The sequence below is a fragment of the Psittacula echo genome (genome assembly GCF_963264785.1).
Source record: "Psittacula echo genome assembly, chromosome: 3".
NCBI lineage: Eukaryota > Metazoa > Chordata > Aves > Psittaciformes > Psittacidae > Psittacula > Psittacula echo.
Genome location: NC_137736.1, coordinates 63,600,985 through 63,628,114, shown reverse-complemented (window position 1 = coordinate 63,628,114; position 27,130 = coordinate 63,600,985). Strand labels below are relative to the sequence as shown.

Sequence of the window (27,130 nt, the reverse complement as noted above, 5' to 3'; positions counted from 1 at the left end):
AACGGTTTGGTCCTCCAGACTAATGCTTCTGAAGGAACTTCGGGGAAGAACTACATTCACTAGCCTCAGAAAAAAAAAAAAAAAAAAGATATATTCGGCTTTAAGCTCTTTTTTTGATACAAGTTACACAGTTCCAGCCTACAGATAATGGTGGCCGATTGGTTACCTTGTTAAAAACCATTATAATGGCAGTCCTGAGCTGTAGAGAAGTTAAACAAAACCCCCAAAACAGCACTTACTTATATATAGTCACTCTCAAGAGAGAAAATGGCTCTGGCCCAGTTACTAGAACTCTGCCCCAGGAAAGAGAGCTCATAAACATTAGAAGAGCAGGGAGAGACATATATCATAGAAGTAGCAGTGGTGTTGTACTACAGCATTTCAGGTAAAATCCTAATTTCAAGTAGCCGGTTTTTTCACTCTACTAAGACCTGTTCGATGTAAAAAATAAATAGGCGCACTTCTTTAGCAAAATATTGATCAAAGCATTCAAGAACTATTCTCCAGCTTTCAACTACTGAAGCACTACTGAGAGACTTCAGACTGCACAAACCAGCACTTACCTGCCAGCTGCCTCCGCTTGCTTTCTGCACATCAGAGTAAGCATTACATTTCAAAGGCCTTCAGTTTACTGACTAGCAATTAGCACCTACAGTCATTTTCAAAATACAGATTTATCGGAGCAGGAAGCCAAACTACACAAGTTCTTTTTTAAACAAACCAAAGTGAAGACAAGACATTTATTTTTAACAAGACTAAGATTTAATTTTTAAAATTTGACATTTAATACAAATATGTCAGGATTAACACAAATACACCTGAAATATGCCAGTGTCTGAACTTTAACATGCAAAAAATCAATTAGAACACATAAAAAACCCAACTATAAGCTGTAATTTTACATTTATACATCAGAAGTGTCCATTTTAAGAAGTTGAAATAATTAGTCAATTAACATCTAAATACTGACTTATACTGCTAGAACATCTGTATACTCAAAGCAATAATTCTATATTTGCCCACAGTCTGTAATGACAATTCTTCCATTTACTAGCCCTTTAGGAGAACCAAAGGATTCAATCTTTTTCACAACATCCATTCCATCTTTGACAAACCCAAATACCACATGCTTGAAGTCCAAGTGTTCTGCTTTTTTAAGTGTTATGAAGAACTGGGAAGTATTCGTATCCCTGCCCTTATTTGCCATTGACAACAATCCAGGACCGGTATGTTTCACTTCGAAATTCTCATCTTCAAATGCTGATCCATAAATTGACCGTCCACCTGTTCCATCATGGTTAGTTATATCACCTCCCTTAAGAAAAAAAAAAGGGGGGGGGGGGTACAACATTAACCTGAAAGTCCCGAAACATAAACCAACAATACAGTTACATTCCCTTTCAACCCTAAATACTTTGCTTCGTAAGAACTGTTTTCCCAAGTACATATTTACTTAGATATAAGGCTTCACAGGTTCAGCAGCTTTGTTCATAGTGATGGAAGCAGCAGTGGAAAGTGTATCCCTTGTTTATTCTGAACACAGATTTTTACCTTCCTGCTCCACGTGGCGACCACTCCCCTCTACACTTGTCTTTCCCACTGCCTGCTTCCTGCATCACTTGGCCCAAATAGCTTGGAGGTGCCTTATCTCACTGAAGAAGGCCTTTCCCTTGCTTAGTCCCTGCCGGCACGGAACTGATCACCTGAAGGTTAAGGTAGCAGTGACCAGCAATCTCTTGCTTCTGTGCAGGCAGCAGCTTTTGCCACAAGACTGCTTGTTTGGGAGCGCAGCTACAGCTAGTGAGTAATGTCTTTTGTCTTTCTGCAAGGCAGCAAGCTTCTGGCTCCTGATTATTTGGCTATACACATAAAAGGTCACAGTGTAAGTTACTGTATATTTGAATTCTCATTGAAAAGCTTCTCACAGTACCTGGAAATAGTTTAGGCAAAGCAGAGCAAACTTAGAATATGCTGATTTCATGTGATAAAAGCTCACACTTTGTCAGAGTGTCCATAGTACAGTTAATGGTTTTAAAACAAAGCCTGCAACTTACAGGTTGTGGAATACCCTGAAAGAAGCTTAAACCCTAAATGAACAACACTGCATTCTGTATCAGAAAGGCACAAAGTTTTAGCAAAAGAGCCATGAAGTGCACACTTCAGCCACAGGCAATACCTCATGAAGAGAACGGATAATTTCTTATTCTGGTGACAAGCCATTCCTGTATTACTGTCTACTTTTGAGTCTGCAAGTTGAGCCTTGCTTCAGGGATGTAGTGACATGCAGGAACATTAGTGCAGTGTGTAAGGAAGATGGTTCATTCTGCCTGTTACAAGCCATTAAAACTCACTGAATTATTGATGTGAATCTTAGAAAAGGTCTATATGACCTATAATCAATCTCCTATGCCTTCATCATTTATTAAGAACTTACTAGTGCTACTGAATGCACACAGAGGTTTAAAAGCAACACCATCTACACGAGGCTTCTGGTGCACTGCAGGCTGATACTCTTGGTGCAAAATTTGAGTATTTTAGGGAACAGGATTGTCATTGCATGACAATGAGATCTAGAAGACTTCTTTTAGATGGAAGCTTGAGCATCTAAAATACTTAGAATATTGGTTTTAAAGTACACATTACCTGAAATACAAAATGTACTTCAAAATGTAAAAGAAGCCCAGAAAGTAAGTGTTCTTAGCAGGTGAGCATACAGAAGGCCCTTTCTGTACAGAGATGGGGGGTGAATGGTAGTTTGGGGAACCCCTACTTTCCTTCATACTCTTCTTCAGAAAGAGCCCACTTGTCCATTGCAAGAGAAAAATCTGTAATTTTTTGTTTCCACAGTAAGTAGCGCTTAGGCAGCACTACGTAATACTAAAGCATCAGGCAGCTGGCAGACACAGGTAAAAAGCATTCATCTTAGGGCAGCATGTGCTGCTTGTACTTTCTCATCTCCTTGTAGGGAAAGGACAGATGAGAGTATCTTGCACACTGTATTCATGCTGCCAACAAGAACGTGCTATCCTGTGTAAGTGATTTTTAAGTGCCATTGTTAATGAAGATGCACTTCATTCTCTCAATGAAGGGTTTTCCTGTTATGCTTACCTGACACACAAAGTCAGTGACTATTCTGTGAAAGCTGGAGTTCTTGAATCCAAATCCCTTCTCTCCTGTGCACAGGGCCCTGAAGTTTTCAGCAGTTCGAGGGACAATATTTGAAAATAGCTCCATAGTTATATGTCCTAAAGGTTCATCATCAGCAGAGACTTCAAAATACACAACAGGGTTAGTGTCCTTTGACAGTCCTGCTGCCAGAGATAAGTGTCCCTTCTGTAGTTCTGACAAGCTTTGCTGGCATTCTTCAAACCTCTTCTTGAAAGAATTAGCCAGTTCTTGGCTTTTAAATCTGACTGCAAGTTGCTCCACTTTTACTTCACCATCTGAAAACAGATCAGAGAACAGGTTTCTTTAGTTCTGTTCACTATAGTTGGAAACAAATACCTTTTGTTTTATATAATCTCCAGGTAAAAACAAAGCCACAGAAGCTATAGAACACTTAGAAAAACCAAAAACCACCCGAAAAAACTCACCAGCATAATCTGTGGCTGTCCAAATTAAAGCATTGTTTGATGTATCAGAGGGCACCAAGTTCATTTCTTTGGTAATGACATGGTTTGCACAGACTTTAAGAACCTGGTCTCTTCTCATTAGGACTCTATAGTATTTCTTCTGTGTATGGAAGAGGATCTTTATCTCCCCAACACCACGCTCCTTCCACTGAGTAGCATCCCTGTCCCATCTGTAAAGTTTTGCCCTCTCTTTGAAGAGAATTTCTTCATCTTCTTCTCCAGATTTTACTTCCACCTAAAAACCAGAGAGCTGCTGTCACCAACAGTATTAAGCAGTATTACATATTTACAATGATTCTGACATGCTACTATGCAAAATTACTCAATGTGTTCCTTTCTCCAAGACCATATTCATCACACACCAAAATGAGTAAATGCTTAGCCTTTTCCAAATTTAAGAGCTCAACAAATTCCACTATTTGAGACTAATTATAGCACTGCAATACTACTTTGCCATGCTGCATATGACTTTGGTGGGTGTTTGTTGGGTTGTCTCTGCAAGTGGGGCTTTTTTTGTTTGCTCTTTTTTTGGTTGATTTTTTCTGTGTGTGTTTGGTTTGGGTTTTTTTTTTTCCTGAAAAATAAAAGCCCACTATCAGATGTTCTGGCAAGCTTCTGCCAAGGAAAAGTTTCAGGTTTGCGGAATGATGTGCAAACCGAGAACTGAAGACATATTACCATTCCAGGTATTACTTTTCTAACACTGTTGAAGAACTTGATATTTGCATTTGAACAGAATAAACACCAACAAAGTATAACAAACTGAGGCCTGACTGCTGTATCTGCTCGCTTTATATAACTATCTTTAGCTATCACATCATCTTAAGATATGGAACACTTGAAAGAACTGGAGAGATACAAGACAACTATTTGTGGAGGGAAAAATGAGACTGAAGAAGAGAAGCAGCAAGTAAGGGAAGAAAGAAAAATCACAGAAGTCATAATATGACACAGAGATGAGCAAAGGCATACCAAGTTCTGAAGGAGGTTGAAGGCATGTTACAAACTACGTCACATTTGCTGTTCAAATCAAACAACACTGCGTATTGTTTATTTGCACTGTTTTGCTTAATAATTATACTAATCTAGAATTAAAATTACCAGATGATATAACATCAGAAAAATTTTAAATGGCTTAAATACCAAATCAAGACATGAACTGTGTGAAGCCTCACTCAGTAGCTTATAAGGGTACCTTCAAAGCAGAAGGTCCTCCTACTTCTTGAAAAACAATTTATTTTCAAACTAACAAAGTTAGTTCAGATGAGGTTAACTGTACTACATCTTTATTGCTCAGTGATTCTAGAAATCTCTTGCCTAGTTCAGAGTAGAACTTTTATTTAAAAGCTTTTATTTTTAATTAAAGGCATGGCTTTCTCAGAACTGCATCTACAAGTCACTGATACAAAGCCACAGCTGAGTTGTACTGGCACTAACAGTTACTCAGTTGCTCTTCTTGGTTTTCAAATGTGCTACAATGAATCAGGTTTAGCTTTTACAAGTTATGAGTATGGTCAAGGTATAATGAAATAAAAGATTTTAACTGATGCACCAGACAATTCCCCAGTGCTAAGCTGTACTAGGATTTAAACCAGCAGGTGTTTCTACATAAGCAGTGCAAGAAATTAGTTAAGCAAAGCATTTAAAAAAGCTTGCTGTGTTAGCAGACATGCTTATGTTAATGTTGGTTTATATGCCAGAAGTCACCTTACCTCTGGTAAGGACACAATCGGCTCAAAGTGGATATCATCACTATGTACCACCTCATCATCACTACCACCTTCATCTTCCTCTGCTTTACAGGCTGTCTCTCCAAACACAGCTGCTCCTGTATTTGCCCATTTGAAGTTTTTATCTACAATTAAGAGATTTACATTTTAAACTTTGTGCAGTTTTTCTCCTTCATGACAAAAACTTGCTAAAAACTGTGGATAACTGATTATCAGTAGAAATTTGGTGCATAAAGGATGTGTTTTATGAAACAAAAGTCCAGCTGAGCGTCTTTCTCAGAGACTCGTTTAACTCACCTTTTGACCCAAAAGCAAAGTTTCCGGAGTTTTTGGAAGCCAGATCTGCAAATGACAAGCCTGCAGTATTGCCGAAACCAAATGACATGACTCTGTTTTCTATCAAAGAAGAGGAAAAAGTCAAAGGTTTTTCTTTGCCTTTCTTAAAGAAGGTGTGTTTACTGTTATGTAGTCACAAGAATAAACTGGAGTCACTACAGTATTTTTACCTTCCAATAAATTTGAAGTTTGCATAACACTTGTAACAGCCATTAATGACAGTTTTTATATAAAGAGGGCTCAAGATTGTGTGAGATAGTTTTGGCATGCTAATTCTGTGCAGATTCACAGAACTCTAGTAAGTATTTATGCAGTATTTATCAGTAAACTGATGAGAAACTACATCATATATAAATTACACAGACACTAGCAGTGCTCTGTAGTAGTACCACTTGAACACACCATAATTTGATATATGTAATTTTAATCCCTAGTCACAATTTTACTACTCATGCTTCTACTCCTGTATTAGTACTCCTCCTCTCCAGGTCAGCAACCACATTCTACGGTTAGATAAACTCATCTACAGAAAAGCGTAGTTAGGTGCTTACCAAGAAACCCCAAACAAACAGAACATACCCCTGACCATACCTTGTGTTGACTCTGGAGAGTCTGAATCACTTTTTTTAGTTGACAAGTCCACAGGTGTGTCCTCAGCTCCTGATCCAGCCTGCGATACATGTACAGTTTCTGTGGTGGAATCTGGTTCTTCATTGTTGGTAGCTGACTGGACAACTACTGTCAATTCACTGGTTGATGGAGTAGGCACCTCTCCCTCACTGGTACAGACTAAGTCATTTGAGCTTGTAACCTCATTCTCCTGAGATTAATAAAAAAGTAAAGTAATAAGCAAATGAGCTAGAAGAACATAGTATTCACACCACCTCTCAGGAGACTTAACAGTCATTTCAGACAGAAAAAAAAAAAAGGAATGTCAAGAAAAATTGTTGTTATAAGCTTTCTGAAGTTTCTCCATTACACGTAACACACAAGGACATTAACTTGACAAAACCCTGAAGTATCTTTGAAGTAGTATGCTTTCAAAAAAAAAATAACAAAAAACCCCCCCACACCCAAAACACCAACTGTGACTTCCTGAAATTAGGTAGTCCTTATCTATACACACATTAGCAGTGATTTTACTACCCAAAGCAGTTTATAATTTATGAGAACAGCTGTACCTCCTTTCTCTTCCCAAGGAACTTTAGATCTCAGCTTGTGTTTCAGTGTCGGCAAAGATTTGACGCACAGCCAAGAGTCAAAAGTTTTCCCCCACTGGATGTTTTAGTTCTCACAAGGTGAAAACTCGGTAAGCATGTAGACAAGGTAACTGTACAAGTTTAATGACAAATAATAAAGATTTAGTTCTTACTTTTGTTTCTTGAGTTTTAACTTCTGCCTGGAAGTCTTCTGGACTGTCATCCTCAGTATCACTGCTGACACCACAAACAGATGTAGAAGGAACCTCAAGAGTTTCTGCTTCAGCCTTCCCCTCAGGAGCTGGTTTCGTTTCCCAAGTAGTAGCACATTCTCCTTCATTGTCAGATTTACTTTTCCCTGTGGAAATGAATAAAAAGAGTAAAAATCAGTGGAAAATAGCTGGGAAGGCTGCTAAACACCAAAGTAATTTTTTTCATACCTACACTATAAAATAACCTCATGATAGCCAGACCAACTTGAAATCAGACTTCCAAGATTTTTTTCAAATAGCACTGCTGTTTAAAACAGTGGAAGTGAAGACTGACTTAACTCCACCCAGGGTGACTAGAATTCATCATACCTGGTTTGCTATGGGTACCATGAAATTTCCATGTAATGATGAAGAATTCATTTGGCACCTGCCAGTACTAATAATACCTTCCTATAGCATCTGCTCACACTTTGGATGACTCAACATAAGCCACCTCTTTGTAGCACATATCCTCAAAAAAAAAAAACAACCCAAACTTCTAGAAGTACCTACCCAGATTTTCAGTTACAGAACACTGATGTCTGACGCACACTCAAAGCAGACATAAACATAAGCTGCAAATTCAATCTTCCACACCTGTATTTTTACTATAAAGACAAAGTATCTTTTTTTTCTTAATTGAACAGTATTAACTCATAAGCTTAACTTAAACTGACTACCTGCAGAAGTAGCAAGTATTCAAAGATGCAGACAACTTTTATCTTGTACAGCATCACACCAAGCTGAATTCCTCATATTCAAAAGGGGCTTAAGTTAGGAAAACACACTCATTTCTTGTTAGAGGCCACCTAGAACGTGTATTTCTCATTCAGGTACTACTTTACTAACTAACAGTTCAATGTACCGAGCTTAAAGCTGTATTTTGAGTTCAGCATCACTGCTTCTAAAAACTACCGCAGGAAACAAAATTAATCTCAAGTGCCCTGTGTCCTTTGGATTTAGAGTTTAAAATTTCTTTTGTTTTTATGTTTTAAGACATACCTTTTACAGGATCTTGCAATTTCTTCTTCTTTCCTGAATCACTGGGATAAAGTCTTCCATTAAGTTTCTTAACAGCTGTTTCATAATCTTCATCTTAAATACAGGAAACAAGCGTAAGTTCTCAGTACAGGGTACTGAGAAGTCTGCATCCTCAAATACAGAGAAGTCTGCTAAGCCCTTCCAATTCACAAGCCTAGCAAGTATGCATAATTTTTGCTTATGTTTTAAGAGTTCCACAGGTCAGCAAGCGAACTTCCATTTCCCATATGGCATATATGTGCTTCAGTGTGCTACTGACACTTTTCTCAGCCTAGATTGTTACAGATAAATGACATAAATTTTGTTTTCAGAAAACAGATTTCTTGAGTGATTTTATTAAGGGTACCACTAAACAGAATTGGGAAGAAATGCTGGAGATCTTTTAGATTAAAAACTATCAAGCCTCAGGTATTTGTGGCCTTGTCTTCTCCAATTTTCTATTCAATACAATGCTGCAGAAATTCCATTTAACATACTTGCTGCTGAATAAATTAGGAGTAATTTAGTTGCATGTAATAAGATTTGATATAAAGTATGTCCAGTTTTAGTGTTAGGGGTTTGCTTTAGAAAAAAAATAAGCCATTAGTCTAGCATTTAGGGAACCTGAGCATGTTCTTTTTTGATAAAAACCGCCTTGTATTTGTCTCTAAAATTAGTTACAGAAGTAAGCCTTCTGCTCAAATGCAATTATTTATTCTTACCTAAATAACCGCATTGGTAACATAAGTGTCAACGCCCATAAAACACTAATAATACCCCCCCTTTCCCAAAAAAAGACAACACAAAGATCAACTTTGGCACTCCTTACCATCGTCTTCATCACTCACATATCCAGGCTTATTCTTGTAACAGAAGAATGTTGAAGGTAGCTTGAGAAAGCCAGCGAGAGCTCTCTGTTCAGGGGTAGGTGTTAATTCATAAACTATTGTAACCTCATCAGATGGAAGATCATCTTCTGATGTTGTTATCTTCTCAGCTTTTTACAGAAATTGAACAAACCATTAAAACTGAGTAATTTCAGAACAGGGAATAACATTAGCCCTGTTATTGTCATTATTACAGAACTGAATTCATTCTAAGGCAATTAAAAATACATTCAGAGCATATATATAATTCTGTTGATTCACAGGAAACAAAAATCAAAGTTACAGGATGTTAGGACAGAGCACCCTGTTAAGAAATTCTAACCTGCATGCACAATTACATCCTATTCTATTGGATATAATTCTTTGGAATTCCAAATAAACAGAACAGAAACAAGCCTGCTTCTTTATATTATTATACGGATTAAGTCCTCATGTCCCTCTTCTCCATAGGCATATTGCTTGACAGAGGTGCTATCTAGAGGTAGTGAGGCAAACCTCAGGACTGAAAAAAGTGAAGTTGCCTACAGCAACATGTCCTACTGCACTGCTTAAAAATGCTTTAAGTTCTAGAAAATACTAAACAGAAACTGAACAGAACTTGTTTCAGATTAACTATGGGAAAGCTGAGCTTTTTATTAGCTAATCTCCATTTATCTTAACAGCTGTTGCTGAAACTGCTATTGTTACAAAGGTAAAGTAATTTTTAGTTCCACTTGGTTGAACAACAAAAAATACTGCTTTCAGCCAATTTAACTAGCTTTTCTAGCAAGGACAAATACCACTAATCAGTTTTATTATAGCTTTTTCTCCTCTCTCCTTCAACATGAAGCTGTCCATTCCACTTGTACTGAAAAAGAGAAAAAAAACCCAAACCAAAAAACAAACCAAAAACAAATACCCCCCCCCCCCCCAAAAAAAAAAACACAACCCACAAACCACAAAACAAACAAAACCCAAAATGAAACAGTCCATAGTCAAAGGTTAAAGCTGGAAGCACAGCCTACAGCAAACTGCCTCATGTATTCTTTGGTTGAGGTTCTGCTCATTTGGGTACGGTTTTAGTGTTGTTTTGAGAGGGAGACTTACTGGGGAAAGGTGTAAAACATGAATGCTAACTATTTATAAGAATTACCCTATAAAAGCACATCAATATCCACGCACTGGCTTTTTCGAAGAACAGATGGATTACTTTAGTAAGTCAACCTATGTGTTAACATTCTCCAGGTTGGAGTTAAACTAGTCAGGAGAATTTGAAGCGTGCTCTCAAAAGCTCACTGTTCATTTCATTAGAAAATACTTGGTAATTCTGTGGCACAAAGTAGTCAGTGGGAACCTAAATCTTCAGCTACGAACCAGATCACTGCTTACTTCCCGAGGAACACCAATCTTCCTGCTCATGCAATTCGGTACTCATCATTGCAAGAGGATACCAGGAGGGGAGAGAACTGCAATGTTTATAGACATGCCCTTTGATCCTCTGACACAACTGACACACTAAAATAAAACTGGTTTTTAAAAGTAGTTTTCACCACTAGAATTTTCCAGTAGATTTAAGAGTATTCAGAGAATAGTGGAATAAGAGCAAAATCCAAAGTACTAGTTAAAATTTAATACATTTTTCCACCCCCAAAGCGTTCTCTCCACAACCTTTTTGCCCCAGCTGACTCTCCCTTTGATTTCAGGTTAATCATTAAGTACCAGTGTAGCTCAAACTGTGTCATGAAGATACGCAGGTATCCTGCATATTAGCATACGGTTTATTCTCTCAGATTAGCTGAGCAAGTGTTTCAGTTGGACTGAGTAAATTTGCACCAAGTTCACCACAGAGGTTTAAGTGTGCAGTATTTAGTTTTACAGTCATTAAAGGTTACAACAAAAAAAAAGTTCTCCTTAAGATCAGAGAATTTTCAAAAAAAAGAAATCTATCTTCAACAACAAAAAAATTCTTCCAAAATCAGTCAGGTAGATCGTACAAGTGTAAGCTTCCTTTAATCTGAGCAGTATAAAGCTAGCTAGAAGACCCTGGCAACAGATGATACAGTTCATCATATTCAACAGACATCATTCCCAAAGAACTATTATACAGTCTCTTTCAGCAGCCTTTGTGCAAAGTAGCTGAATAAGACAAATACATTTCAAAGTCACTTCATCTATAGGTAAACTTCTCTATGATGATGGTCTATCAAACACCAGTGGATTAAGATCCTAGTGTTCCAAACATCCACTCAAAAGACTTCACATTAAAGATTAAGATTACAACATGTATTTGCCGTCAGAATAGGAAGACTAGGTAAGACGTTCACTGGTTCAGTTAACTCAATTTCTACTCACCCTCCCCACAAGAAAGTTAACTTTCCTTATTCAAAAATGCTGCAAACAGCTTAAATATATTTTCACAGGCAGCCATGAAAACCAAGAGCCATGCATACATACAACACATTCTTAAAAGACTTTCGGTTTTCTGATAATCATACTTTCTACTTGGGGGGAAAAATCCACACAAAGCATCGTTAGTATATGGAAGGCACAAAATAAAGAACAATGTCATGCACAACAGTTCTTTTCACTGCTGAACTGTATTTTTGCTTTTGTTTCAACTGACATTATACCAGGTAGGCCTAAATATCCAACTAGTCACAATACTGATTTTATTTTTTTCTTTTCTTCTGGATATAAAAGCATCAGTTTAAATCTTTATGCACGTAACCAATACAGTAACATGCAATTGTCAACTTTGATTCACTCATAAAGCACTTGCAAAAAGCTCATGACCTGACCTGAGAAAAACTTAAGTACTTCTGCATGGAGGTGCAGAACTACTGCAAGGTTACATTTCTTTTGAATGCTGCTCTAGCACAACGTAGAAGCTGCTCCCTGAAAGACATCCTCCATGAGAAAGCCTCAGACTATATTTACACTGATTAGACTTCTCAGTCATACGTTATTAAGCGAAAACTCAAACACAAAGCCATCAAAAGCTACACTGATGACAATTATCAACTGTATATAATCACTAAGTATATAATCCTATCCTAGGTAGCAGAAAAGTAAAAGTGAAGAACAGTCTGAAGTACTACCAAGGCATATTTAGTTCATTTGGGTTTTTGCAAACGCACACACACACCCTCACACACCTCAAGGGTAAAAACAGGATCAATTTGAGGCAGCAGCAGTCCTTGCACATATGCACTGGCACAAAATGCTCAATCACTTCACATTATGGACACAGAATAATGAAAAATTTAAACTTAATTGTTAATAAAATCCATGCACAGGGACGCCTAAAAACACAGAACAGTTGACTTTAGATCACATACACAGGTGTTCAGTGTTCAGATAAGAACAGAGCCTCCAGAAATACAATTTTGGGAAAATTGTGTTTGGAATGACATTTTGATATTCTGAACAATGTAAGACACAAAAGATTGTCTCATGTGCAGACTGCAATAAAAATTTGCTTTTTAAAATCAAAAGGCTGTTCAACTGTGTAAGTTAAGTATGCTTACAGCAAGCATACTTCCAAGAAGCACAGTTAATAACCGATCAAACTACAAGCTGTAAGTTTTGGTTACAGATTCTGAATATAAGCAAACTGGTTACTCAGCAAAAGAGTTCTGGCCAGCTAAGGTGCACTTCACGTTATACAAGTAGTATGTATCTATATATCTCCAACTCTTTAGCTACTGCCTTTCTCCTGTCTACATGCTCCTTTTTTTCAGAAGTGCAGTAGTTAACACTGATGATCTGGAAACTGAATTAAGCATTTCCAACAGGGAGGCTAAATATATTCTAGCATACTACTGTACAATCTATCTTGAGATCTTCAAGCATCTCTCATAGAAGTGGAAAACCTCAGGCACTAAGAGATGTGTTCTCTAAAAATAACAGGAGAATTTAATTTCTTTAGAAAAGGGGAATTTGAGAGATCCAGTGTGCATGTTCAATAAAACTGTGCCAGAGAAGTGCAAGAAAATAAGGCAAGCAGAGGCTAGAAGCTTAAACAGGGCCATCCATTATGCTAGCTCATACTAAGGGCTAGAGACATTCTCTAATAGGACAAACACAGTAGTCAAACACAGTTTTAAGTATTCTTCTTCAGCATGCACATTAATTACAAGGATTACCAAGCCAACTGCTTTGCCACAGTTGGGTTACTGTCCATGCCTGCTCAAACGTTTTGATCACACATTCAGTATCACACATTCAATGCAGTACATAAATACCTTTACTACCAGGTTGCAAAGAAGGTGTGCTTGTCCAAAAGGCCATTGGATTAGATTTAAAAAGGCTAAAATTAAATCCTAAAAAAATAAATCGTTTGGATATAAGTGTTTACCTGGAATTTTAAATGGGTAAAACAGACTTGTCCAAGTTCTGGAAGCACTCCATAGTTGTATTACACAGCAGGAACTTTCATCTGCTAATTCTATAAAAGTTTATCCAATGCATATAAATAGACTGCAGCTATCTTCTGCCACGTCACTTTATTATTCTTTAGTTACTAAACAGACAGTATGTCTTCATAATTGGGACTAGTATGCAAATTAGAAATTTATCATCTGATTAAACAGCCTTGCACTGATGGGAAGCAGTACATGAAGCCTTCGAAGAAAAGTACTCTACCATTAAAATAGTAGTAAATCCCATTCTTGTCTCAAGGACACTTCATCACTTCATAGTGACCATGTTGCAGTCACAACTTCTGCAAGTGCATCTTTTTCAGGCAGTGTCAGAAACTATATAATTGAGGGTGCAATCACATGATCTCTTTTCAGGCTAAGGAAAGAGGCTAACATCAGGTGTTATTTAAGCTACACAACTGAAATTACAGAGGCCAATAATTAAGACTTTAAACATATGTATAAAAAGTAGTTTTAGAATACCCATCTGTTCAATCATGAGGATAATTCAAAGTTTAGCTGAAGCATACATTTGCTGTTCTCACGCTCTACCACTCAGAGCAAAGGCCCAGGTACACACACTACCAATACAACTACCTATTTAAGTCTCAAAAAGTGAATCCACAGCTTCTTCTTTAAATATTTAAGCCTGACATTCAAGTACGGCATTTCAAACTTATAGCTCCTACTTGAAATCCCCTTTCTCACTAATCAATAATACTCCATCTTGCATCACACACTTTAATTTTTATAGGAAAATAATTATGAATTGAAATTCCCTCTTTTAGTTGAAACTCGAGAACTTGAAGAACTGGGTATCTGCATTACAACTGTGCAGAACTACACATTATTAAGACAACAAAGAGTAAGGAACAGCACAGAGATGACTGCTTAGTAAGTTGCATAGTTGAATACATTACTAGTTCAATTGACACTCACCTTTTTCCATAACTCTAAACGAGAAGTTCGAGGGTCCATCTTGTGCTGAAGTAGGCAAGTTTTCTACCTTGCTGTCTAGAGGCTTCTGAGGAGCACTAGAGCTTTTTGCTGGCTCAGAAACTTCCACTTCTTTCTGCACTGTGTTCTGAGCCACTGGAATATGGTCTTCGCTCTTTTTTGGAGGATTAAAGCTGAAGCCAAAGAGAGAACCAGTAGCTGAAGTATTTCCAAATGTGAATGTCTTTGATTTTTCATTACTAAAAATGCTCTTGACAGATTCAGATCCAAATACAAACTTCGGAGGAGAAACCACTGTTTTTGTTGGTGTTTCTGAAGTGCTGGACACCTCTGCAACCTCTACAGTTACGTCAGAAGAATCATCACTGTGGCTGAGGTCAGTTCTTTCTCTGGTAGTTTCTTCCAAGACAGCTATAGCATTTTTACCACAGGGAGATTCCTTTGGCGTATTTGCACGAGAAGAAAGAGGGGTTATCAGTGTCTCTCTCTCTTGGGCATGCTTTGCTTCATCAAAAATTTGCTTAAACGAGTCTGCAACATCTTGCAGCTTGAATCGGACAGCTAGAAGTTCTACTTTCCTTTCCCCATCTGCAAAGTCACATGCTGTCCATACCCATGCTCTATCAGATCCTTTCATTTGTTGTATATTCATATCTGGTGTTATTCTATGGTTGGCACAGAGTTTTAGTACCTGGTCCCTTCTCATTACGATACGTACTTGTTTGTTGTCGTAGTTCTGTAGTATTTTGATATCTCCAATACCTCTCTCTTTCCACTGATTTGCATCTTTGTCATATCTGTAGAGCTTAGCTCTGTGACTGAAGACAACCTGCTCATTTTCCTCACCACTGGTCACTTCCACAAGATCAGGCAAAGGTACCACAGGTTCAAAGTACTGCCCATCTCTCTCTTCCTCTTGAGTAACATCAGAATCTTCATCTGTGCCTACTGATGTTCTACTCTGGTTCTGTTTGGCAGGAGATTTGGATGGGCTCAAGGCAGATTTAAAGCTGAAACTAAAACCTGTGGTAGACTCTCCAAATCTAAACAGATTTTTCCTTACAGGGCTACTTGCAAGAGGTGATGCATATACAGAACTACTTACACTATCATCCAATGCTTCTTCACGCAAATCATAATTATCCCATTCCAGAGTAGGCCCAGTACTTTCAGCATGTGGCTTTATAACCAGATCAGAAGTACTGCTGGCACAAACAGAGTTTACATTTTCCTCTTCTGACAGTTTAGTTTTGTCATCTGTCAGAAAGGTTTTGAGATCTTTTAAGCCACACTTCATTTCTTCTGCTTTCTGTATAAGTTGAGCTGTCCTACCTGTATCAACAAGTTTATGGGGCGTCTGCAGTGGTATGTCTAGTAGTAGCCTCTGACATTCTTCAAACTTCTGTTTGAACTCCTCAGCCTGCTCTGGCGTCTTGAATTTTGCTGCCAAATGTTCCAACTTTGCATCGCCATCAGAGAAGTCATTGGCCATCCACATCCATGCTTTGTCTGAGCCAGACAACTGTTTCAAGTTCATTGTTGTTGTTATCCAGTGATTTGCACACACCTTCAGTACCTGCTCACGCCGCATTAATATTCTCACTTTGCCATTAACTTCATTTTTAAGAATCTTCAGGTTGCCCACCCCACGTTCTTTCCACTGGCTTGTTTCTGGATCAAACCTGAACAGCTTGACTCTTTGGGAGTATAACACCTTCTCATCTTCCTCTCCTGTAAATGGTTCTACTTTTTCAGGCATTTGAACTATAGGTTCAAAATGGATATCATCACTGTCCTCTGTCTTATACACATCATCATCCTTCTCACCAAGGTCAGCAGATGTGTTGGCTTTGTGATCCATTTTAGAATCCTGTGAAGAAAACAGTTTTTCACCTGCGCCTGAAAAGCCTTTGAAGTCAGGGTCTTTTTTGCCAAACTGAAAGCCTTCCCTGGGAGTATTTTTTGCAAGTTCGGCAAAAGTAAAAGTGCTGCTATTTTGCCCAAAAACAAAGTCACCTTTCTCCTTGCCTGCTGCTTCTTGAAATTGGAATGCAATTCCACTATCTGAAGGCAGTTCCTTTTTGTCTTTTTCATCAGTGCTTTTTAAGAAGCCAGTTGCACACTCTTTGGATGGCTCATCCTTCTTAGTGGTATTTTTATTAGACTCCTGTATCCCAAATTTAAATCCGTTTGCAGGCACTGGCATCGGAAAGCTAAATCCTTCCTTTGCAGGCTTAGTTTCAGTATCAGTAGGAATCTGAAATGTAAATGACGGTGTCTTGCCTGTCTCAAGACCAAACTTAAAGCCCTTTTCTAAGAAATCACACTTAAAGCCTGTTCCCAACTGTCCTCCAGCAGGTTCAGGTAACTTACTTTTCATGCCAAAAGCAGGAGCTGGTGAAGAATCGCCAGCAGTCTTACCAGATGGATTTGGTGTTTGGCAAGCTATGCAGGCTGGTGAAAAACCTTCATTCCTTACAAAACAAGTACTACAATCCCACTGGCCTTCTTTTTTAGCAAAAAGCCCTTCAAATCCATTTTTCTGTGGCTTACTTGAATCAAACCTGGGAGCAGGGGATGCCTGAACAGTAGGTGTAGGCGCACTCGGCTGACTTTGAGAGTTAGGATTGTGACAAGAACGACAGTTCACATCTTTTGCTTCATTTTGGACTAGGCCTGCAGAGCATTCCCACTGACCTTCCTTTTTAGAAAAAGCAGTACCCAAGTCATTTTGAACGGCCTTTGGAGCAACTGCTTGGCCAAATTTAGAGGAAGTTTCTTGACCAGATATTGCTGCATTGGTTTTGTTTGGATTCTGGCAGGCAACACCCTTGGAAGCAGTGGGTTCGTTTCTTACTGAACGGACAGTGCAGTCCCATTGGCCTTCCTTTTTAGCAAAAGCAGATCCAAATGTGTCCTGCACAGTGCTATCACTGGTTTTGACACTTTCAGCAGACTCAGTTAATGGCATGCCATGTGTTTCCCACATATCTGGATTTGGATTTTGACACGATACACAACTCTTCACAGCTGCATCATTTGGAACTGAACATATTTTACACTCCCATTGATCCTTCTTCAAGAGATGCTGCTCAAGCCCACCAGAAGAATAGGTTTGCAGAGCTTCCTTTCCAAATGAAGAAGTGCTAGTGCCAAGTGCAGCTGATGCAGCTGGAAGGCTGTCTTTGTTATCAGATTCACTGCTCACCCCATTTTTCGGTAACTGAAAGCCAAAGTTTAGGGTCCCAGAAATGGGTCTACTAGGCTCCTTCATGTCCTGATTTGTTGTTTCGCTTGTTGTCCCACTACTTTGAGTCACAGATGTGTCGACATTTGATCCCAAGGTTTTCAAAATATTCTGAGACTCCTCAAACTTACTTTTGAAAAGCATTGCTTCCTCAGGTGTTTTAAATCTAATTGCAAGCTGTTCTGGTTTTGGTAGCTCATCTGCATAGTCTACAGCATGCCATACAAATGACTTATCTGATCCAGCATTTGGAGTTAACTTCATATCAGTATTTATGTAGTGATTTGCACAGATTTTCAGCACTTGGTCCCGTCTCATTAAGAGACGAAATTTGCCAGATACTTTATGTTTCAGTATTTTCACATTGCCAATACCCCTTTCTTTCCATTCTTTAGTTTCTGCATCAAAACGAAAGAGCTTGCCTCTGTTGCAGAAGAATTCTTCTTCATCTTCCTCACCTGTCTTTACTTCAATCTTGTCAGGGAGTGGCACCACAGGATCAAAATGAGGACCATCATCATCCTCATCTCCACCATGGGTGCTTCCTCCCTCTGTTTCGTGACCTCTATTGGGCAAATCAGAATTTGAAGTCATATATAAAAGCTTGCTTGAATCTTGAGCATTAAATGTATCGCCCTTCTCAAACCCCAGGGTTTTGTGCGTATTTTGTCCCATGCCCTCTCCGAAAGAGATGCCTGGAGTATGTTTATTGCTAAAAGTGAAGGTATTTCTTTGACTGTTTAAGCGATCATTAACTGGTTTTTGTTCCATGTATCTATCATCTTGTAAAGGTTTATCAGATGTCAGAAGACTTAACAGGCTGTCACTGTTACTAAAAGCTGCATTAGCAGGCGGTGTTCCAACTTGAAGAGAAGGAAAGGTGAAGTCTCCATCATTAGACTTGAAGTTATTGTTGAATTTAAAAGTTGTTGGCTGACTCAACTGTGCTGGTGGCGGCACAGGTGGTTTTGATCCTTCTGCTGTTCCTGGCTGTCCAAATTTAGACTTTGGAGTTTCTACCACTTTTGATTCTACAGGCTTTGTGAAATATCCTGGTTTAGGCAATGATGGATTTGTGCTTGCTGGTGGAACACTGTAATTGTAATAATCATCACCCACACGGGGAGAAATGAGTCCAGTAGCAGGAGAATCAAAACGCAGAGGTGTGCCATATATTTCTTGGGAAAACATACAAGAAGGGTTTTGCAGAGGTGGTGTATGCATCGGTTGTTGGTAAGCATATATATGCTGCTGAGGTGCAAGTCGGTTCATGCCATAGACAGGAGCCTATAGAAAAAGTAAAACCAAGTGTTTTGCTTATTATGGTAACATAGAAGACGAAGTCTTACTGTGCTGAAGCCCACATAACATGTACTGTTTAAAAGCAGGGCAATGCTTTCACATGAATTTAACCTAATTTTAACTTAAACTGATTCGTTTATATCTTGAAGGGCATCTGAAAACAAGGGGCACAAGGTGAGTGGGTTGTGGTTTGTCTTTTTTTTTTTTTTTTTTTTTTTTTTTAACCAAGAAAAGCCTTGAAAACCTCATTCTGTTTTGCCATACAACTTGTGGCAGGGAGGGAGCAAGTTGTGTGGAAATTAAGTGCTTGATATCATACATACCCTGTAGGGGACATTTACTAACACATTACAAACATATTGCACTGGTTTTCCCTCCCAAACTCCACATCCCCAGAATGAGGCAAAGATAAACGATCAGTTTATCCCCAACAATTCAAGTTTACCAAACACTATTTAAGGAGCTGCAATTACATCCAATTACATACAGAATCAAAAGTGGTCATTTTCAGCAGATCACTGGAAATAGCTTAAGTGGATAGATCTGTTCTTACCTTCGTTGGTGTTACATTGGTTGGGGCAGTTCTGAGAAGATACTGAGAGTTATAGGCAGCTGACTGGCTGTAGTAAACAGAGGGGCCAGTGGTAGCAACTAAAAAAGAACAGCAGGAAAACAGTTCATACTTAGTTTTTATGTTGCTGTTTTAAATGGACTCTCCCCAGCAATCAGTTTTTAATTTTGAATCATTAAAACAATTTATATTATTTTCAGAAGTCTTACTTGGTTTAGCTAAGCATTTAGATAGAAATTCAGCAGTTACCTGTTAATGGAGCTTCGTGAAGATTTTGTGGTCTCTGATAACCCTCTGACATTGTATCTGCTCCATAGCTTTCAGCAGGCCACCGATGAGATGATGCATTTGAGTTGGAATTATTAAGTTTCATTTCTTGCATTTCATTCTGACAAGACAGTGTGCCAATCAAGGGTATAAGTATATATTACATAAACATTTTTAGAAGAAAACAAAAGGAATGATCCCTACCCTTTTGCTAGTTAAAAAAACATTCAAGCTCAGGGGAAGAGGGGGGAAAGAAAAAAAAACCCCAGGTACCCCTCCCAGAATCATCCAAAACCTGCCCATGCAGGAGAATCATAGAATCAACTAGGTTGTAAAGACCTTTAAGATCATCAAGTTCAACATTTACCCCAGGACTGACTGATGACTTGAAGCCATTACCTCTTGTCCTATCACTTGTTACTTGGGTAAAAAGATCAGCCACTTCCTCTCTCCATCCTCCTTTCAGGTAGCTGTATAGAGTGATAAGGTCCCCCTTGAGCCTTCTCTTCTCCAGACTAAACAATCCCATTTCCCTCAGCCCTTCCTCAACAGACTTGTGCTCTAGACCCTTCACCAGCTCCGTTGCCCTTTTCTGGACCTGCTCCAGCAGTACAAAGTACTGAGATTGTATTCTAAATCCAGAAATAAAAACATCAGACCCAACTGGAAGAGAACCAAGCTGATGAAAGAACAACTCTCTGCATAGAGTCCTTAGGTTGCCTCTGCACCCCTGCCCAAGTCCCAAGTAAGAGTTTTCAAGCAAAAAGATTTACTCTTGCGCTCAATTTAGGCAGATTTCACTGATTTAAGTAGTAGTCCAGAAACTGTAAGTTAGCCCATGCTATTATCACTAAATCCTTATCACTCAAAGTGTTCTTCACTGAATATAGTGACAAAATTGTTTACCTTTAAAGCTTCCACTTGCTGACAGATCATTTGAAGTATAGATCTGTGATCTTCTGCCCACTGAGGAGGAGTTTTAGGAGAAAACTAGGGGAAAAAAAAATAAAAAATACAAAAGAGTTATTTTAATCTTGTTAAGTTTCTTCAAACATAACTATCCCCTGAAATAATAATTACTTAATTTACCTTGTAGCTCTTAGATGGTGAAAGAGAGAACCTAGTTGGTGATGGAGTAGAGTGTTTCACCTCTGAATCTACAGCTCGTGACAGACCATTTCTGAAGGCAGGACCTCCCTCCTCAGCGTTCTCACCAAGGTCCTGGATCACTGTATCCAGCATTTCCCTCACAGTTTCAATAGACACCGGCAGCTAGAGAGTTATTTGAAACATAAATCATGATTGCAATTCTCCCTCAGAGCAAGACAGACTATACTCAGAATTCTAGCTGAGCAATTATAAGGCTTTCATTATAAAAATACTCTTTTCAGCAAAGCTCTAAACCTGCTTTAGAGCTTAATGTAAAAAATGTGAAAAATTAATGTAATTAACATAAAAAAAACCCAATTCACACAAACATTAATTCTGTTTTTTTCAAACTACTAACCTCCACAAAAATATAGTGGCAAAACCCATGCATTTACATTAAAGCTTTTAGCCACAGAGTAGTCTGAATGGTTGAATGAACCAGCCATAGTCTGACCGGTTACAAAAGTTACCCAGAGTTTATCACTCCACTAGTATTAAGCAAGTTATTTGATATGAGCAAAGAAATAGGTTCAACTTGCCTTAATGCAGAGCCTGGTCTTAAAACTGACAAATGCAAACAGTTTGGTTTTGAAACAATAACTAAAGCCACTGCACCTCTTGAAACAAGTTTTTAAGGCAAGAATTACTTACTTTCTCAGTTACTGACGTATCTGAGGAGCTTTCCTCAATGATCTTCATTAAATAATGCTTGCTTTTAAGAAGATAGGTTTTGTGCTCTTCTTGTTCTTCTGGCAGCATGGTATCATTTTCCATCTCTTCTGCCTTTCTTTGGAAGATCTAAAGAACAGGATGGTGATTAACTATGACCAGTCAGAAGACAACCGAATAAAGCAAATGATTTTAGGATTAATGCAATTTATATTACCATGGCAAGATTCCAGTATGAAACCACACTGTTAATAGCTTCAAATGCTAATAAAGCATCATCAGTTTTGCCATCAACTGCATCCAACATTGCAAATGCTATACGTGCCTCTTCTTCATATGCTGCAACCTGAAAGACCTACAAAGAAAGTGAAAGACAACTCATACGTAACAATGCAATGACACAACCATTATTTTCTTTTTATTCCTATAATCAGGGAAAAAGTTTTTTAAAGGAGGCTGGTACTAAGGGTGTCTACTGCCTTCCAATCATAGTTTTATAGGATATAAATAAAGTTGTAAGGGAAGATTCTCCTCCCCGTACCCCCATCAGACACTGATACTATCAAATCTCATCATTAACACTTTCAAAGCCGTAACAGTACGAGTCATACAATGCAGAGAAAAATACCAGAAGTACATAAATTTATGACATATACCCTTCTCTTACTTCAGCTTTGGCTTAATCAATCTGTACCTGAATGTCTACACTATGGAAGTGTTTGAAGAGAGGATCAGTAGGTTCAGGAATACTCCTCTTCTTTTTGATAATTTCCAGCATAGGCAAAACTTTCTTCCAGTAATAGACACTTCGCCCGATGTATTCCTTCTGGTCATAGAAAGAGTTAAGGCTAATGCCCTGGTGAAGAAAAGAGAATAGAAGCAGAAGTTATTTCAACAAATTCAGATTTCAACAAATTCTCCTGATTTCTTGAGAAGTCCCAAGAGTGCTTCTCTAAAACACAAGATGAATCTGAGAGGGGTTATCTTAAAAACAACAGCCCCTAGCATAAGACAGACATGGACCTGTTGAAGCAAGTCCAGAGGAGGATCACCAAGCTGATCAAGAGAGCTGGAGCACCTCTGATACAAAGACAGGCTGAGAGAGCTGGGCTTCTGCAGCCTGGAGAAGAGAAGGCTCAGGGGAGACCTTAGAACAGCGTTCCAATACCTGAAGGGGGCATACAAGAAATCTGGAGAGGGACTTTTGACAAGGCTGTGTAGTGATAGGACTAGGGGGAATGGCTTTAAACTGAATGAGGGTAGATTTAGATTAGAAAAGTATAGATAGAGGATAGATTTAGATTAGGAAAAATTTTATTTACTGTGAGGATGGTGAGACACTGGCACAGGTTGCCCAGAGAAGCTGTGGCTGCCCCATCCCTGGCAGTGTTCAAGGCCAGACTGGCTGGGGTTTTGAGCAGCCTGGTCTAGTGGAACATATCCCTGCCCATGGCAGGGGGGTAGGAACTGGATGATCTTTAAGGTCCCTTCCAACCCAAACCATTCTATGATTCTGAGACACTATAGTTTAAGACAGTGTACTTCCATAGGGTGACTAGAGCAACTAATTTTCCTGACAAAATAAACAACCCTTCTCAAGAATATATTCTCAATCTCATTCCTCTCCCAATGTCTGTTTATAGTTTGGAAAAATAAAGAGAGAAAAACACCTCAGCTTCTACATGGTTAAAAATAATCTCAGCTTACTGTTTTTTGCAGACTTTTTGCCCAGTGGATAATTAAGGCAGGTTGAAGGCCATGCTTCACCAGTGTTCGCAGAGTACTTAATCCATGCTGTACGATAAGCCTCAGTTTTGCTGCTGTTCCTGGTCTAAATATCAGAAGAAGAAACATTCCTTGATTAGTATTCTCTATTTTTCATTTGTCCACACATCATGTGCCTGCAGTTTTTGTCCTAAGTTGCCTCTAGTTTAGAAATGCATTGCTAGAAATTAAAATCCCATTTTTCACAATCTTTCAAGCATATCAAGTCCCTACTACAACAAAATGAGTCAGAAAATAAATTAATTTTACAAAAATCTCTTAGGACCAAGCAGAAGCTGCCTGAAGTCTTAGTCAAACATTTCCAAACTGAAAAAACCTTACGTTGTTTTTCTCTGAATAAGAGTACGAACGGCATCCCACCAGGATTTTTGTTTCTCGGTATAGAGCTGTTTGCACACTGGCAATGGTAAGAATTGAGGCTGATGTGCACCGTAATGAGAATTAAACTTTTCTTGCAATTGTAAGTTGCTGGTGAATACCACCCCAAGGAGGAATACCTGGTTTTGTAAAAACAAATAAAAGGTATTAAATACAAAAAAAAAATTAAATTGTATAGCACATTTCAGAGCTTAGACTGTTTACTTACTTCAAGGTCCAACAGGCAAATGGATTCGGGAGCATCTGTCTCAAGTCTTGATGTTTCTTGGGGCAAGTGAAAAAGCTGTTTTAGCCATTTGCGCATTGGGGGCAAGACTGACATAGAGTTCCACTGCAAGCCAAGCCACACAAGGTGCTGGAGACTGTCATTGTGCATTCGAACAGCACCTATGAAAGAAAACAGAGTTGGATGCAGACATCCACTTCTGAAAGGTAAGCAAGACTTGCGCCTGATGAAAGCTGGATTTCACATTTCACTTTGTCAGAGCAGCCAAAGGTATTTTGCAAACCAATTAGCATCAAGATTCCAACTTTCACTTAAGAAAGATTACAAACTTCAAATTAGCCAAACATATCAAGTAGACAGCTCATCTGAGTGCTCAAGCAATCTGAGGGGGGTGACTCTCAGATTTCCCTTCCCTTCTATCCTTACCATATGCAGTCCAACAGGCAACTGTTCCTTAGAAAACCTCCTTACTTCTACCAAATCTTTGAGGAATTATTCAAGAAGCACTTCTTTACTTTGCAAGAAAGTCTAAGTCTTGGCTAGGACATTAGGGCAACTTTGGACAGCTATTCCAGGTATTTGTCTTCTGTTGCAATATGAAGTAAGTTTAGAAGAGATTCTAGTACAGAAAACTGTGCTGAGTTTCACAAAGTAACAGCTCTTACCAGTATCATATTTATTAAGTTCCATTTGCACTGGTGCTTGTGTACTGATATTTCCAATATCATTCGTGCCAATAAAAGACCTCTCCCTAGAAGTTCCACTCTCAAACAGGCTATCAAACAACGTAAATGAACCAGTCTTGTTTGCAAATGATTCCACAATCTCTTTAAAGAAGTCTTGCTTGCCATGGCTTAAGTTCAGCAACATATGACCTAGAAAACAGAAATATCACTCTACATAAATAAAGCAGCGAATGCAAATAGCATTTGATACACTGGACTGTTCTTGACACCACAGGCTGGGTGAGAACTGGGACTTCCCCTTATGAAGCTTACAGATTGTTATGCTCTCCCTGTAATTAGGTCAGTGTTCCAGCACATAGGCTTTCCAAGCTCTTAGTGACAACAATCCCAAGGCATTTGTAAATCCAGTCCTTCAAGAAAACAAGCCATCTTATTATTACTACTATACTAGTAGGCCTTAAAATAAGTAACTGTCATATAAGTAGAAGCCTGTCTTAACAAAATACATTCTGAAACAATTGAACCTGATGTCTAAGGGGTTCACTTGATTTCATCTAGGCCTTGCAAGAGTTTTAGACTGGAAAACTGTCTATACTTAGTGGCAAAATGAGCAAAGCTGATTAACAAGTAAGAGGATGGAAAGGACAGAGATATTTTCCTATTGGGGCTAAAAATACTAGCAAAATAGTATTAGCAGGCAGAAGCCATTTCCAGTAGTTTAAGAGACCATAAAAGTTAAATTTAATTTTAGTTTGCTGGAGAAGCAAAAAGGAAACATCTGTGAAAGACATGCTCTACTACCATGCTAAAGAAGAGAAAACATGACTTTAGGTGTCAGGACAAAACTATTGTTTTGTTTTATACATGTAGTCAGAAACTAGGTTTTACCACATACTGAACTGTTAACATTACACCTCAAAATAACGAATGTATTCTTTAACAAACCACTTAGTCTTTAATGCCGTAACACTAAAATAGAATTATTTATTACCAGACTGGCTTTTTCGATCACAGGCCAACATCTCTAGTGTATCTTGTCCAGTTTGATCCCCCTTTATTAGTTTTGACTTTGGTTTAGGAACCTGGTGAAGTACAGAGAGAATTGTTACAGCTTTTTCACAGTAAAAGCACATAATTTACATCAGTCTTACCAATTAGGAAAAAAGTTTATTTATAGCGATTAAAAAAAAATACACAATCCATTCAGAAGGTATCATGTCACATATCCTGGGGCAAGAGGGAATGGAGTGGGGATTCAAACAAAACCCCAAAGTGGGCAGTTATAGATATTACAAGTAACATTATCTGCCCACAGGAGCAAGTAATACTTGGAATGCAAGCAGTAGCATAAAAAAGGACAAATGAATTTTACTTCTTAAAGCACAGAATTAAGGTTGAGTTTTTAGTTCTGTCTACACAAAAAGCATATAGGAACTACTCAGCTCATACCCCTCCCTCCCCATAGCAATAAGCTTAATACTTAATGTATGTATCTGTATTATAGAAAAGGGAATATACTGGGGGAAATAAACTCACTGACCTTTCACAATCAGGTCACTCCGACAAAGGAAACAGCTAAAGATACGTATTTACACTATTCATGTCATTTGAAACCTCTTAAAGAATTGTGAAAGGGTAGGGTTTAGCGAGTTAGGAGATAGTCTTTCTTTAGGCACAAAACACTAGTTCATCTCAAGAATACAGGAGTTCACACATGTAAACAAAAACATTTCAAGAACTGCATCAACTAAAGGCATAAACTGAAAAATTACTTACTTGGAAGCTTATCAGATAGCACAATGCTGCTAGTTCACACACAACTCTCCACTGTGCCTCATTGTGTTGGGCCATTTTCAGTAGCAAAGTTCCAGCATGCATGTATAGCTGTCCTTTCATTTCCACAAAGGTACGAGACAACTCATCAGCCCCATTCACATATGGTTTCACTGACTGAAGCACACGATCAAAACTAGAATGTAGAGTAGACTGATTCTAAAAAGAGCCCTGGTAAAAGCTATAGCAGATGGTTTTGCTTGATGTTATTTAACTATGAATCAAGTAGCTTCATAAGTCAATGCTTAGTACTTCACTGTTTAAACCTGAGTTGCACTATAAGATACAACGATGGTGTCAACTCCCAAAGTTCTCAACTAGGTTTACTGAATAAAACATACTAAGTATTACTTAGATATTTAGTCTTTTTCTCAACACATCTTTGCACAGCTGCTTTCAAAACTATCCTCCCAAACCATGTCAATAAACTTGCTCGCTACTGCAGACTTAGAGTCATGCAGGAGGCACTAGTCACTCTGCTCTTCCCTGTCATTTATCAGAAAGGCCCAAAATACAGCTAGACAGGCTCTTCAAAAATAGAAGCTACTGTAGAAATCTGAGTAGCCGTAGGCTAGCATACAACCCCCACTTAGGCCTTCCAGAAC

At 38.5% G+C, this 27,130-nt stretch overlaps 1 protein-coding gene across 2 annotated transcripts in view; it reads right to left on the bottom strand.

The window, feature by feature from the left end:
• Nucleotides 1–747: 747 nt before the first annotated feature.
• Nucleotides 748–27,130, bottom strand: part of RGPD4 (RANBP2 like and GRIP domain containing 4) — a 33,442-nt gene continuing 7,059 nt past the window's right edge. The window contains exons 7-29 of one of the 2 annotated variants that reach the window (XM_080612803.1): nucleotides 26,469–26,661; nucleotides 25,684–25,774; nucleotides 24,672–24,881; nucleotides 23,989–24,167; nucleotides 23,724–23,899; nucleotides 23,325–23,448; nucleotides 22,312–22,473; nucleotides 21,835–21,972; nucleotides 21,600–21,746; nucleotides 20,889–21,071; nucleotides 20,706–20,789; nucleotides 19,782–19,920; nucleotides 19,515–19,612; nucleotides 14,395–18,946; nucleotides 8,998–9,165; nucleotides 8,151–8,243; nucleotides 7,071–7,255; nucleotides 6,290–6,518; nucleotides 5,660–5,758; nucleotides 5,345–5,487; nucleotides 3,594–3,867; nucleotides 3,109–3,443; nucleotides 748–1,315 (exon numbers count right to left, since the gene is read on the bottom strand). In XM_080612803.1, the coding sequence (XP_080468929.1) occupies nucleotides 1,010–1,315; nucleotides 3,109–3,443; nucleotides 3,594–3,867; nucleotides 5,345–5,487; nucleotides 5,660–5,758; nucleotides 6,290–6,518; nucleotides 7,071–7,255; nucleotides 8,151–8,243; nucleotides 8,998–9,165; nucleotides 14,395–18,946; nucleotides 19,515–19,612; nucleotides 19,782–19,920; nucleotides 20,706–20,789; nucleotides 20,889–21,071; nucleotides 21,600–21,746; nucleotides 21,835–21,972; nucleotides 22,312–22,473; nucleotides 23,325–23,448; nucleotides 23,724–23,899; nucleotides 23,989–24,167; nucleotides 24,672–24,881; nucleotides 25,684–25,774; nucleotides 26,469–26,661 (8,308 nt within the window). In that variant the 3' untranslated portion in view covers nucleotides 748–1,009. Of the gene's footprint in view, nucleotides 1,316–3,108; nucleotides 3,444–3,593; nucleotides 3,868–5,344; nucleotides 5,488–5,659; nucleotides 5,759–6,289; nucleotides 6,519–7,070; nucleotides 7,256–8,150; nucleotides 8,244–8,997; nucleotides 9,166–13,678; nucleotides 13,845–14,394; nucleotides 18,947–19,514; nucleotides 19,613–19,781; nucleotides 19,921–20,705; nucleotides 20,790–20,888; nucleotides 21,072–21,599; nucleotides 21,747–21,834; nucleotides 21,973–22,311; nucleotides 22,474–23,324; nucleotides 23,449–23,723; nucleotides 23,900–23,988; nucleotides 24,168–24,671; nucleotides 24,882–25,683; nucleotides 25,775–26,468; nucleotides 26,662–27,130 lie in introns of those variants that run through there. The other variant, XR_013956403.1, reaches the window with a different exon arrangement.